At 49.2% G+C, this 13,883-nt stretch overlaps 5 protein-coding genes across 5 annotated transcripts; 1 reads left to right on the top strand and 4 right to left on the bottom strand.

Annotated features, from left to right (window-relative positions):
* Nucleotides 1–6,337: 6,337 nt before the first annotated feature.
* EI90DRAFT_2836712 (P-loop containing nucleoside triphosphate hydrolase protein) lies at nt 6,338–6,960 on the top strand (the record flags this gene model as incomplete). Its single annotated transcript, XM_039053660.1, has 2 exons — nt 6,338–6,760; nt 6,829–6,960. Coding segments are annotated over 2 exons (555 nt in total), but the record flags the coding sequence as incomplete, so codon positions are not given.
* A 1,996-nt stretch (nt 6,961–8,956) lies between these two features.
* Nucleotides 8,957–10,388, bottom strand: EI90DRAFT_654952 (uncharacterized protein). The gene is made up of 3 exons (XM_039067917.1): nt 10,063–10,388; nt 9,882–10,006; nt 8,957–9,827 (listed from the first exon to the last, which is right to left on the bottom strand). Exons 1-3 carry the CDS (start codon nt 10,116–10,118, stop codon nt 9,091–9,093), a joined length of 918 nt encoding a protein of 305 aa, XP_038908064.1. The 5' UTR covers nt 10,119–10,388; the 3' UTR covers nt 8,957–9,090.
* A 498-nt stretch (nt 10,389–10,886) lies between these two features.
* EI90DRAFT_3093208 (uncharacterized protein) lies at nt 10,887–11,782 on the bottom strand. Its single transcript, XM_039062473.1, has 2 exons — nt 11,470–11,782; nt 10,887–11,413 (listed from the first exon to the last, which is right to left on the bottom strand). Exons 1-2 carry the CDS (start codon nt 11,726–11,728, stop codon nt 11,217–11,219), a joined length of 456 nt encoding a protein of 151 aa, XP_038908063.1. The 5' UTR covers nt 11,729–11,782; the 3' UTR covers nt 10,887–11,216.
* On the bottom strand, nt 11,486–12,655 carry EI90DRAFT_3093206 (uncharacterized protein). The gene has a single exon (XM_039062472.1). The coding sequence runs from the start codon at nt 12,598–12,600 to the stop codon at nt 11,968–11,970; it is 633 nt and encodes a 210-aa protein (XP_038908062.1). The 5' UTR covers nt 12,601–12,655; the 3' UTR covers nt 11,486–11,967.
* A 189-nt stretch (nt 12,656–12,844) lies between these two features.
* EI90DRAFT_3093204 (uncharacterized protein) lies at nt 12,845–13,883 on the bottom strand. The gene has a single exon (XM_039062471.1). It carries the CDS (start codon nt 13,563–13,565, stop codon nt 13,047–13,049), a length of 519 nt encoding a protein of 172 aa, XP_038908061.1. The 5' UTR covers nt 13,566–13,883; the 3' UTR covers nt 12,845–13,046.

Raw genomic sequence — 13,883 nt, 5'->3', positions numbered from 1 at the left:
TGTTCCCTAGTCCTAGGACACAACTGGCTTACCCGCTACAATCCGTTGATTGATTGGGTCTCAAGCAGTATTACGTTCCGAACTTCCGAACCTACCAAGACAGTCACTCCGAGCTCTCCCCCGTCGTCTCTGGCAACACTGCCGTCGTCCGACATCCAACCATCTGATGTTTCGCCAGCACCTCAGTCACAGGCTGTTACTCCTCCATTACCATCTATCGAGTTCGTCAGCCGTTCCGCATTCGCGAAGGCTTGCCGACTTGAAGGATCGGTATCCTTCAGCCTAACCATCCCTTCCGAGGAAAGCCGCTTGAGGGCTGCCTCATCCCACACCGATTCCGTCGACCTCTCGGCCGTTCCGAAGGAGTATCACGAGTTCGCGGATGTGTTCAGTAAGAGCAAAGCCTCGATGCTGGCACCGCACCGTGAGCACGACCTAAAGATCGACCTTGAGGAAGGCACCTCCCCACCCTTGGGTACCATGTACTCTCTCTCTCCTTCGGAACTCGAGGCCCTCCGGGCGTTCTTAGATGAACACCTGGCCTCCGGTTTCATTCGCCCCGCTACTTCCGCTCACGCGGCACCGGTCCTCTTCGTCCACAAGAAGGACGGATCCCTCCGTCTTTGCGTCGACTTCCGAGGGCTGAACAAGATCACCAAAAAGGATCGCTACCCACTTCCCCGCATCTCCGACCTCCTTGACGCACCTAGCCGTGCCACGGTCTATACCAGACTCGACCTCCGGCATGCTTACCACCTGGTTCGCATTGCAGCAGGCGACGAATGGAAGACTTCCTTCCACACACGCTATGGTTCCTATGAGTGGCTTGTCATGCCATTCGGTCTCACGAATGCACCTGCGGCTTTCCAGCGATTCGTCAACACAATCTTTGCCGACCTCCTGGACGTTTCTGTGGTAGTCTACCTAGACGACATCCTTACCTACTCGAAAGACATGGCTTCGCATCAGGAGCATGTCCGAGAAGTTCTTAGGAGACTCCGCAAACACGGCCTATACGCCAATCCGAAGAAATGCGAGTTCCATACGGACACTACGGAATATCTCAGTTACTGCCTCTCTCCTTCCGGACTCACCATGTCCATCGAGAAAGTCAAAGCCGTCCAAGATTGGCCCGAGCCCCGTAAAGTCAAGGATGTCCAATCCTTCCTTGGCTTCGCTAACTTCTATCGGCGTTTCATTCACCAATACTCCGACATTGTGGTCCCCTTGACGCGCCTCACACGTAAAGGAGCCCCCTGGCTATTCTCCGACGATTGTCGCGCTGCTTTCAACACCTTGAAAGAAGCCTTCACCTCCGCTCCTATCCTCACACATTGGCTACCCGACGCCCCCCTCATCGTAGAAACCGACGCCTCCGATTACGCGATCTCCGGAATCCTTTCCATTCGCTGTGATGACGGAGAGATTCGCCCCGTCGCTTTCCGCTCAAGAACACTCTCGGCGCCGGAGCTCAATTACGATACCCATGACAAGGAACTGCTTGCCATTCATGATGCGTTCCGATCATGGCGTCATTACCTCGAAGGTTCAGGAACCCCAATCGACGTCGTCACCGACCACAAGAACCTCGAGTATTTCTCCACCACCAAACTCTTGACCCGGCGGCAAGCCCGCTGGTCAGAGTTCCTCTCCCAATTCCACATGACAGTCCGATTCCGTCCTGGAAGACTCGGAGTTAAACCAGATGCGCTGACAAGACGCTGGGACGTCTATCCCAAAGAAGGGGATATGGACTACGCTCGCGTCAATCTGCAGAACTTCCGACCGGTCTTCACTTCGGAGCAGCTCACTGCGTCCTTACGAGCCATGTTCCTAGCTGCCACAGTAATCCGAGCAGCCGTACTTGTCGACACAGAGGCTCTTCATCGAGACATCCTAACCTCCCTCTCCTCCGACACCTCAATCTCTTCTCATCTCGCTTCCCCCAACCTCCCCAACTCCCGCTGGTCCGTTGATGCCGAAGGCCTCTTAAGGCTGGACAATCGCATTTACGTGCCGGATTCTAACAATCTCCGTCTTCGCATTTTGCGAGACAAACACGACCACCAACTTTCCGGACACTTCGGGCAAAACCGGACTCTGGATCTAGTGCGTCGTGAGTATACCTGGCCGGGCATCCGTAACTTCGTCAAGAGTTACGTATCCTCCTGCACTTCTTGTGCCCGCGCCAAGGTCCCCCGTCATAAGCCTTACGGCTTACTCAAACAACTCCCCATCCCCGAACGTCCTTGGAACTCCATCTCCATGGATTTTATCGAACAGCTACCCTCCTCTTCCGGATTCACTTCCATCTTGGTCATCGTGGACCGCCTGTCCAAACAGTGCATTTTTATCCCTACCCACGATACCATCACCTCTCCGGAACTGGCCAAGCTTTTCCTCCTCCACGTGCTCTCCAAGCACGGGGTTCCATCCCACGTCACCTCTGACAGGGGTCCGGAGTTCGTCTCTCATTTCTTCTGTTCACTTGGTAAGGCCCTCAACATCCGCCTCCACTTCACCTCCGGTTATCACCCGGAAGGAGACGGTCAGACCGAACGGATGAACCAGACGCTCGAGCAGTACCTGCGTATTTACAGTAACTACCAGCAGGACAATTGGTCCGAACTCTTGCCTCTCGCAGAGTTCGCATACAACAACGCTCCGAATGCCACCACGGGCGTCTCCCCGTTCTTCACCAACAAAGGCTACCATCCGAACATCACCGTTCACCCGGAGCGAGACCTGACATCGGTACGCGCCCAAGAGTACTCCGTCGATCTCGACTCCCTCCACCACTTCCTTCGCGAGGAAATGCATCTCACTCAGATCCGTTATCAGGGCCCGGCCGACTCTCGTCGGAGCCCTGCCCCAGCTTTCGAAGTAGGAACCTCGGTCTACGTAAAGGCCAAGTACTTCCGTTCCACTCGACCTTCCAAAAAGCTCTCCGAAAAAAACCTCGGCCCATTCGAGATCATCGCCCACGTTGGAACCCACTCCCTCACTCTCCGCCTGCCGGAAAACATGCGAGCCATTCACCCGGTATTCCATGTCTCGCAGATCGAACCATCCGTCCCGAACACCATTCCGAACCGCCACCAGCCACCTCCGCCTCCCGTAGAAATCGAAGGCGAGATGGAGTTCGAGATCGAGGAAATACTCGACTCCAAGATCGACCGACGTAGACGCAACAAGCTGCTCTACTTGGTCAAGTGGCTAGGCTATGAAGGGACCGACGAGGAGACACAATGGCTCCTTGCCGGTGAACTCGATCACGCCTCCGACCTCGTCGAAGTGTTCCACTCTCGGTATCCAGCGAAGCCCGGACCCGAAGCTCCTTAGGAACCCCGACTCCTCTCCCATTCCTCCTTTCCCCTCCTCTCCTCACTTCCGTTTTCATTTTTATTTCCTCATTTTCGCTTTTCTTCCTGTAAGTGCAGCTCCCCTCGTCTTACTAATTCTGGGCCTTCAAGGGTTCAGGCCTAAGAAGGGGATACTGTCATATCCATCCCCGGCCATCGACTTCCGGTCCCTCCAATTCCTCCGTTCCAACTCCGCTCCTCCCTCACTAACCTCGGAGCCCCCGTTATTCCGCAATCCTCTCGGTACCCCTCGATGGTCACCACCCCCCCATTCCAATTTATTACCTACGCCTCCCTAAGTACGGAGCCCTGAAGACTTCCGGACAGCTCCGACGTCCGCTAGCGCACCCCCGCCTCCGCTGAGCAATACACTCGCCTGCCCTGCAGAGTCCACCTTCGGGCTTATCCCTCCTTTCCGTTTCTGGGTTATCGCCTGCCTTTCCGCTAACCCCGTGAACCGACTCGTCGGTAATATTCAGTCGGCTAATGGTTAAACCCCGTTAGCTCCGCTCCGTTCGGCTCCACCAATTGCGGAACCGTCTCCACTGTAACCATATATATATCCCACTTGTACATAGGTTACGCCCCAGTAGAAAAATCAACTAGAGTTCCCCCCTAGGTTCTAATTGCCAGTCAGTAAGTTAGGGCACGGACGTGTCACTAGGCACAGCGCTCCTGGCAGAAGTCGCTGAGGCCGAAGCCCTCCGTTACGGAGACATTCTTTCGTCTCAAGTCTGGTCTCTGACACTTGAACTGTGTTGTGATTGCCGGCACTGGATCTGGAAAAACTTGGCCCTTTGGTCTCATCCATCTGGTGGCCAGGGGCTTCACCAGTATTGTGGTGTCACCGTTGAATGCGCTCGAGGATGACCAGGTGAGGCAAGATCTCAGTGACCTCTCAGCTTACTTCTGATCGATATGCCAGGTTGAGCGCTTCACGAAGGCTGGCATATCGGCGCATGCGGTGAAGGAGCGGAGCTGGATCACCTTATGTAACCAGTTTCCTACGTCCAATAACGATATTAGAGTTTGTGCTGATTTGCGTACTGACCGTGTTTTGGTTGCCAAATATATGATTGTTCACTGTCTAAACAACAATAAACACCCCCCAACAATCTCACCTGACATATAGATCGTTTACAGATAAAATTCTATATTGACTTTACTATGATTTCTAGTCAATATTACACCTATATTTACCACTTTTCAGTAGGATGTGATTTTCCTGATAATTTACTGAAGGAAAACTGCTAATAAAATAATTCCGCAATAAATGTTACTCAATACAGGAGTGACCAAACTGCTCTTTCTATCGCTTAGAGTGCGTGCTAGTTATCTAGCAGGTTCAGGATCGCTCACTTTTCTCCTGTGGTGTGATAACCAAAAATTGCTGAGAGATTATTCAATTAAGAAGTCCCTCCACCAAATTCTCACTAATTCTCACTATGACACTTTTGTTCAGCTGTGTCTAACTGACCCTAACTCATGCTTAGAGTGACGTGTTAGTTTTATATTAGCTAACAACTAATATTTGCTTTTATCTTTTGGAGCAAACGAACCAACCACTGGTGAGGAGAATTAAACTTTTATTTCTACCTGAGGTTTGAGAGGGGGCAGAAGCGGTGGCCTTTTATGCTTTTCAGAGGCCTCTCTACTCCCACGCCTCGCACTAGTTACATGTGCTACATTTGTATTATAGATAGTTCTAGAATGATATAGGGGCTTGGGCTGTGTAAGCTTAATAATGGACTTAGGACATGACTCAGCAATAAGTAATTCATTTCTTTGTCTTTTGGGCTGATCTCAGCGGGATCTTGTAGCGCTGAAGCTATGCTCTACACCGCCTTAATTACGAACGGTTATCTTTAGAAATGACTTGGCTATAAAGGAACTTTCTAGACTGTTCTCTAATTGACCCCTTTTTGTGAAGCCGCATCATTACTAATGTTCTAGAGCCTTCCCAATTAATTAACTGATCTGCGGACTTCTGAATCACTTCATGCTTATGATCCGAGATCCAGATCATCAATCATTCCTTTGTTCCGATTTATTTGAGCTTAAAATCAAAAAGTTTTGATGAATCATGGGAAAATATACAAGATCCGGTTTTTTAGCATTTTCTCCTCTTCTGATGCGATCAAAAACTGTCCGCCCGCGCCGGGGAATACTCTATCATATGGTATTCGGTCCGCCAGACTTCCAGGCGCCAATATATTTCCCTTGAGTCACATTACTTTTTGTAAGAATTAGCAAATAAATATATATGAATTATAAGGTGTTTCGCCGTTTGAGCGATATCTCCGTCAGTTTTGAAGCTTTTAGAATGAAACAAAACCGTGGATAAAGTTAAGAAACAGTCCTTTCAGATGGTAAAAAGATTACAGTCAAAAGTTTACTGGTTCCCGAGATATTTACATTTCTTTCCCAATGTTCCTTCTTATTCTGCCGTCTATGTGCTATTTTCTTGTTGTAGGGTTATATTCTTTGAATATTACACCTATGCCAAGTTCTAGGCATGATTGTAGTAGATTAAATCTCATACTACATGGGTGTAGATAATTTATAATGATCTAATGTCTGTCCAGTCTCATAAAGATCATGAGATCTGTTAAACATCTGAACTTGTCACCTGTTCGTTGACTATTTTGATAGATCATTGTTTTATTCTTTGAATATTATTTCTCCTACAGCGGTAAATGCGCAGACATATCATGGGGCAACGCTATCTCAAGTATGTATTGACTCGCACTGCATAATTATGAGCTCACTCATCCATCTAGGACATCCGAGCAAAAAAGTATCGTGTATTACTCACTTCACCTGAAATGCTGCACAAAAACTCGGCTTTCCGTGAAGATCTCAATGCAATCATGCCATCGATCGACAAGCTCGTTATTGACAAGGCACATTGCATTGATCAGTGGGGTGCTGACTTTCGGCCAGACTACGTGACTCTTGGCGACCTTCATTCATTTTTTCCTAAATCTGTTCCTTTCCTTGCCACCTCCGCCACCCTTACTCCCAGCGCTCTGTCATCAACCATGACCTCCCTCCATCTTCACGGCACAAGCACATACATACTGAACCTCGGCAACGACCGACCAAATGTCACAATGGAGCTTCGGACTATGCATGGCAATGTGTGGAACCCGGAGGACCTCTATGATATTTGGCAGGAGGCACTGGGAGGATGCATTGAACGTCGTATGGTGTTTGTCAATGAGACAAAAACTGCCCAGATCCTGTGCCGCATCATCTGCGAGGGCTTGCCTGAGTGCCATAGAGGGGAAGTTGACTCGTATTTTGCGCTCCGAGGCCCAAAGACCAAACTACACATCATGGAGCAGTTTAGGAAGGGGAAGGTGAATGTCTTGTTCACTACAGAGGCTGCTGGAATGGTGCGTGTTCACTCATTCCATGTTGCATTTCATTCACTAACCAATACTCGCATACTCATATACCATAGGGTTGTGATATTCCTGATGTGAAGATAGTCATACAGTTTGGAGCCCCGAAGACACTAGCTATTTGGGTTCAACGTGCTGGCCGTGCTGGTCGATCTCCACTTATACAGGCACGAGCAATTTTGCTCTTTGAACCATCTGCCTTCCAGATGCGCAAGAAACAAGGCCTGAAGGCAAGCCGGGGCATCCATAGTGCTGAGGCTACGGTAGCATCTGGCAACGAGCCAGATCCAGCTGAACTCTGTGACAATATGAGTTCTTTGGTTCAGCCACACACAAACCCAGACTCATTTGACTCTAGGTACTTTTTGATGCAGTCCATTTCCCTCCACGCTTGTTCATTTACATTGTTGATAGCCCACTCCAACATATCCTTTCGTGCACGGCCATATCCACAGCCCCTATGTCTTTTTCTCCACCTGTCTAGAATATCTGGGAGATTATCATAGCATATCAGGCTAGCACGTTCAGCACTTATCAACTGGTCCTCTGCCACATCTTTGGATTCAGTTCTAAAGCTGATGAAATCTACCAGGAGACCCAATGTGAGGCCCGCTTCCTGGATTCCTTTGAGAGCTTGTATGACTGCCATTGTCTGAATGCTCTCATTATCGGACAGATAATCACGGCGAGCCTCCAAGCCTGGATACTGCTTGGCAAAAGTGGGGAGTTGGGCAGGAATGGGGGAAGAATTGCTGGGGGTCAGGGAACCATCTGAAGCAATGCTGGGCGCTGGTGATTCACTACAGCTGTTCATGGTGGGGAGACAGAGAACTTTTAAGGGATCTGATCACTAATATTGCCGGATGTTTTGGGTACCACCCTATGCCGATATCTATAATATTGTACATTCTGGGTCCTGTCTATAGTATCAGTACATTTTAACAAGTTAGGTGACATGAAAAAATGGAGAAACAGTGGGTTCCAGCTCAGGTTTCGAGTCAGGGAATGTCACGTGCAACTGGAAAGTGGAATCGAGGTATGAAATCCACCAGACTCTCTGGTGGGCAACTCGAGAATGGTTTTTTCATCTGCTTTGGCACACACAAATACCAACACAACACAACACATCAATTCAATGCCCCTATGGTCATGCGCAGCCCACCAGAGAGTCTGGCACCAAGACTACCATCACCAATCAACTCCTGCTAATCATGGATCCTAATACTCCTAAATGACGCGTTTCCAACGGTACCAATATCATCCAAATCGGTGCAGTGGTTGCTGAGATAAGTGAAATCCAGTGTGAGTGTGGCCGCGCTGCTGGGTGGGCATGGGAATTTGGTCTGTGGGGACTGGAAATGTGTCTGAAAAAATAGGAAAAAATCGTGGAAGGGTAGAAATGGTATATGAGGATGTGTACGATGTGTTTCGTGAAGTGGGGATGTGCTGGGATGGGGAGATTGTGATATTCGGTTTGTTTGTGCAGTACCAGCTGTGCCCGCCTACACCGTCTTTGCGCACCGTGGTACTAGGTGGTACTACAAATGTAAAATATCATTAAGTTTTAAATCAGGACCCCAAGGCCACACACCCCCAGTCTGCATATACAACCCCACTGACATTATGAACCTGAATTGAATGCCACAGCAGTATAACACTCCGAGGCAGTGTTACTAAATACAAGCAAAATGTCACGACAGTGTTCAAGAGAGGGAGGCAATTGGTTTGTCAACAGCAAGGAGAGCAATGTGTAAAAGCGTGTGCGAAACCTGAGAGTAGGCAGGAACCTGAGAGGACAGGAAGGTAGTCAAAAAGAAGATGGAAAAACAAATCACAAGAGGGATATTGAGAGCGGTGCGCAACACATGCACCTTGAGTAACAATCACTGGTCAGGGCATGGTGTAGGAGCAAATTCCGTTGATCGTTGATTGACAATGAAAAATCATATAGGCCGTGAACGATCGCTTCTTTGGTTAGATGATAATCGCAATCAGCTTCAGTGGTAAGGAGTTTAAATGGCCAGGGGCCATTTAAAAAAGGAGAGGATGCCATAGTGTGGAGCAAGAGTTTGGGCAGGAAGGAAGTGCAGCAGGAGGGTGGAGGATTGGGTGTAGGGCCAAGTTGTGACTCTGTGAGGAACCACAACACGTGGTGAGGGTCAACTTGGGTTAGCTCGGTAAGCAAGTTGAGGTAATCTGGAGTGTCAGAAAGATGAGGTAAAAAGGGGAATAACCAATAATGGTGCTCAGGTATTCAGTTTGTGCACGCAAGACCCGCTACAGAGTAGCGGGAATCATTTGCAATTTCGCTGAGCACAACTTTACACATACAGACGAAGGGCATCGACAGGACGACCGAGTTCAAGAGAGAATATTGCTCTAATATCATCCTCCGTTGCAACTGTTTCAAATCCCGGAACGCCATATCCCATGCTGCTATTGGAACCTCTACGGGATTCTACATGCAAGTTGAAATCGCTCCAGAGCTGCTGTCTGTTAAGGTGTAAAAGGGCTCTACGAACTTCCCTGTCGTGGGAAGGAAGACTGGGCCAGGACCACCCAGGGTAAGCCTTTCGATGAGAACCTTTGACAGCGATCCGTTTTCCCGTAACCTCATTGAGGGCCTGGATATAATGGATGCACATCATGCAGGAAAGTTTAGAGACCCCGATGTAGGGTAAAACTTCCTGGAGTTCGCCCTTGAACAATGCTGTAATCATGACTAGCTCAGCGTGGACCGTGGGTTTCCGGCACGCCTCCGAATCCTCCAGTTTATCCCGAAGCAACACAGTGAACGATTCGCGCTCCTCATCCCACTCCGCAGTAGAGTATTTGGTTTGGTGCAGCGCGGCATCCAGAGCCACTCGTATGTTCTCTGAAGAAAGATTGCAACGATACGGAGTCGTGGCTGGGCATGGAAGGAGTTTAATTACGAAGGTCCCATCTAGAAATTTGCGGAGGCGGCGCGACTGGGTCAAGGTAAAGAGCCTGTTGGCCGAGATCACAAACGACATGATCTTCACCGCCCAACGTCGAAGCCGGAAACCTATGCCGTGGGCTAAAAAGATGTAGATTCAGGTGAGAGCGACCATCCAAGTGTCATATCACGCACTGTCAGCCAGCCATGCATCCACGTGGTCAAGCAATGTAACCGCATTGTCAGCAAGCCCTTCTTTGGGAAGAAGGCCATTCTTCTTCCAGAACGAATACGTCTTTACAAGCCCGCATATAAAATTACTAGAAAGTTGCTTCGTTGTTTGTGCATTGGCAACAACCTTAATGATGAACCCCACATGCGATAAGAACCCCAACAACTTGGAACGCTGGCGCGAATTGAATTGATGCTCATCCTGTTCAATGTACCTCCGAATGTCGGAAAGCTTGTGCTTGCGCTTGTTAACGCGATACGCAAAAATGTCGAACGAGTAATTGTGAATGGTTCTGCAGATTTCAAATAAGCTCCCTTCTAACTCGCTCGAGATATCCTTCGGGGAGCTGTCTACTCCATGTGACCGGTAGGGGACACGGGAAAGTATATCAAAGATAGACTGTAGGTGAACGGGACAATTGCTAGCCGCGCCATCATCTTTGTGGTTGAAAGTGATGTATATTTGCGTTTCTAGAGCGTCTTTATTGGCCTTTATGCAGGCCATCGTAGCGGAGACGTTTCCTCGTTTACAGAGTGAGATATCGGCGACTACATCGAGAAGTGTCCGTAGGCGCTGGGAGAGAGGGTCATCGACATCCTGAATGCCGGGGATGCCTGAACAAAGTGTTTCATTGGACAGTAGGCGCCAATTTGGGGGTCGGTGAGTCTTGGAGAGAAGCTCTGCGTAATATTCTGGGTCCTCTGTGTCGACGAGAATGGGCTGGTCGATCCTGAACATGGTATGATGAAAACCAGTGGAAAGGCGTGGGGTGGGAGCGTCAAACTTTTGAAGTTTTTGGTACTTGTATCTCGGAATTTAAGACTATCCGGACCCAAACCTGAGCCCGAAACGGATGAACGGATTCATTCGGTCCGTGCCATGGTGGGACACCTTCAAGTCAGGAATTCGTGGGAATTTTCACTTTCCCACCCTCCAATTCATTCTTCACTTATTCATTCTTGTTCACACGTGCTGGCAGGATCGTATCACATGTCCGCGGCGGAGTTTCAGGAAACGACACTTAACATTGACAGGCCTATAAGAAACAAGTACAACCACATCCCCCGGAGGGTAACGCCCCCTCCCACACACAAACTAAACCTACCCAGCAAAAGTTACGGGCGGGTCCACCAAAAAAAGAGGGGATAGCTTTACTGCCAGCTGACACGATTCCGAATGTTGTACATGTTGTATCTTCGTTCGATTTCGGACTTGGCCATGATCGTAGCCCTCATATTTCCAGAAAGTTGACAAAGCGGGCCTCTCCTCAGCGTTGGGGCCCCGCTGGTGTAGGGGAATTAGACATGGATATCAGATGAGCCGAACGAATCATCAGAGCGATCCTGTTGTGAACCATCAGAAGAACTCCCAGCGCCAGCCTGTGCTCTGAGGAGCCTCCCCTCTAGATTATCACCTCTGATGTGATACAGAGTTGTTTCTAGGTGGCATGTTCTCATATGTATGAAGGGAGATGCTAGGACAAACCTTCGTGGAGGTACGTGGGTGCTCGCTGAAAAGGGTTCTCTGGTGATGACCTGACGCTCTCACCAGCACTTCCAGATGACGTGAACGCGTTTATGTCAATCGCACTGTCTACCGCTTCCACAAGTTGGAGAAACTGTAATGAAGATGCCTCTGAGAAGCAATCATCATCCCCAAAAACTCGTGTAACTCCATAACCCCGCCTCTTGCATTCAAAAACTTGCCACTCGAATCCAGCCGCGGCGAGACCATAGAATACGTCAGTCGTTGTATTGCGCTCTGCTGCGTCCTGCATGTATTCCTCGAGCTGTTTGACAGCTTTTGCCATGTCGGTAGTCTTCGCTTTGATTTCAACAATAAAGAAAATAAGGGGTGGTCCGGACTCATTACGGCGAGTAGTAACCGTGAAATCTGGGTAGAGAGGATGACGCGAACCGTAGCGCCTAAGTGCACATTGTGGGATGACTCTTTTCCCATATAGCCGCGGAAAGATAGCGTCCAAGATACCTCCGTAGCAACCATAGAGATGATATTCATGATTTATTTCCTGTCCCAGAAGATACTTCCCTAAATCATGGGATTCGTATTCCAACACGATAAGTTCTGGCGCAACACATCGGAAGCCCACAATTTGAAGGTAGCTGGGGTCCTTGCTTCGTGGGTGTTGTGTGTATCAGGCTCCCGAATAGGCAATGGAGTCCCCGGCGCCGGAGCAGTGCTGATATGAGATACGGGAGAAAGAGACTTATCCACACTGTCCCTGAGTCTGACAAAGCTCTCCGCACTGGCCTCAGCCAAACAATCTTCATACTCATTCAGCAACATTCCTCTGGTAGCGCCAGTGCGATGCTGCCAAAGTTCCCATTTCCAACCCCAAGCTGTGATGCCAAAGATAACATCCAGTCGTGGATACCCCACATCTCCCTCTGATCTTCGAAAATAACGTTGCAATTGCTCCCTTGCTTCTGCCTGCGACAATGTGCTTGGAGCCAAGTCGTCAACTCCAGGTTGGCTAACATGCTTGTACCCAAGGCTGCGATGGAAAGTTGCGTCCAGCAATCCGTTCCACAATCCGTAGAAGGTACTCTCGTTATCTGTATGCTTCTTGACTTCTCCACTCGTGGTGTCACGGATATCGCAGAGTTCGTCTCTTTCGTACTGTATGACTCCCTTTAGTCTCCTTTCGATCCAGGGATCCATCCTGATTAGAGCACTCCAGCCTGAGCTTGGCGGGGGAAAATGTTCGTGGATCAGAGATCAGTGCAAGCTGACGTAAGTCCTCTGAGTCGTTGATATAAAGTACAATGTATGAGGATCCGTGCCAGGAAAATGAGTATCTTCATGAAGTTAAACTTGATCTATCTGACCCAATGGCGAGGGTTCACTAGACGTCACAACCATCGGGGGCATAAGAGGTGATAATAATCTTTACAGGTGAAAGTCCATTCTTGCGCAGCACGGGGCACGGAACCCCAGATATAGAGCAACGCCGGCACAGATGAGGGATGTAGATAATAGGTCCAGATTCTTCGATGACAGATTGCATGACCATTACACCGTACACGAAGTACTATCCTGGAAATCGCCAAGACCTGGCTTGTCGAATGCGTAAAAAATATGTAGAGCAAGGCATGACTATGGAACATCTATGGACTAACTGGTTCCGGTTCGCTACGCCAACTGGGGAGGTCATACGGAACAATAGAAAATCCGCGGAGTTCTTCCGGAAAAGAAGTCTCTGAAACCGTTAAATCCTCAAGCATCTGCCGGAGGAGTTTGACTTTAGTTGTGATACCACGAGCGGTCATTGATGATGCAAATAAGCTTAATTCCTCGCGAGTAACCGGGATGGTGACGGTAGTTACGAGCGAATGCAGTTTTGGAGGGATCTTGTTAAATGCATTGAGGGACACGGGCGAAAGAAGGGCAAAGAAACGAAGGTTTGGACAGAGATTGAAAATGATGTCAGGGAAGTCTTCATGAGGCGCACTCGAGCTTCGGAAATAGTCGGAACGTCCTGGAAACTGACACCGATGAAAGCTTACGACGAACGATTCCAGCGCCCAATGAATCCCAGAACCTTGCAATGCCTTGACTGCCCCATCGGGTGTTACGCCCCTGTGGCCTTCGATGCGAACTGCACGAAGAGGGGATACCGTCTCCATGCCCACACCGTCACGAACAGTCGTATGAAACAGTTGAAGCAGCTGCGCATCGGTTATACTGCCACCAATCAGTTCGATGGACTGCAGTCTATTCAGGCGTAACGTAGAAATATTGAACTCAAACGGAAAGAGAGGGCCTGACCACGAACAAACTTGAAGGTGTTCGAGCTCTGAGGCTACTTGTTGAAGGGGAGGGCCGAGGCACGTTAAGTCTCCAGGGGCCCACGTCAAGGAACGTATGGGGACGACCGGAAAGGGGTTAAGGAGAGGGTCCACGTCCTCATATCTAAATATTTCGAAGGTGAAGCGATTGAACCC

Source organism: Cantharellus anzutake (assembly GCF_015039405.1).
Source record: "Cantharellus anzutake strain C23 chromosome Unknown EI90scaffold_184, whole genome shotgun sequence".
Classification (NCBI taxonomy): domain Eukaryota; kingdom Fungi; phylum Basidiomycota; class Agaricomycetes; order Cantharellales; family Hydnaceae; genus Cantharellus; species Cantharellus anzutake.
Note: the sequence above shows the minus strand (reverse complement) of the source record. Positions and strands in the feature narration are given on the sequence as shown.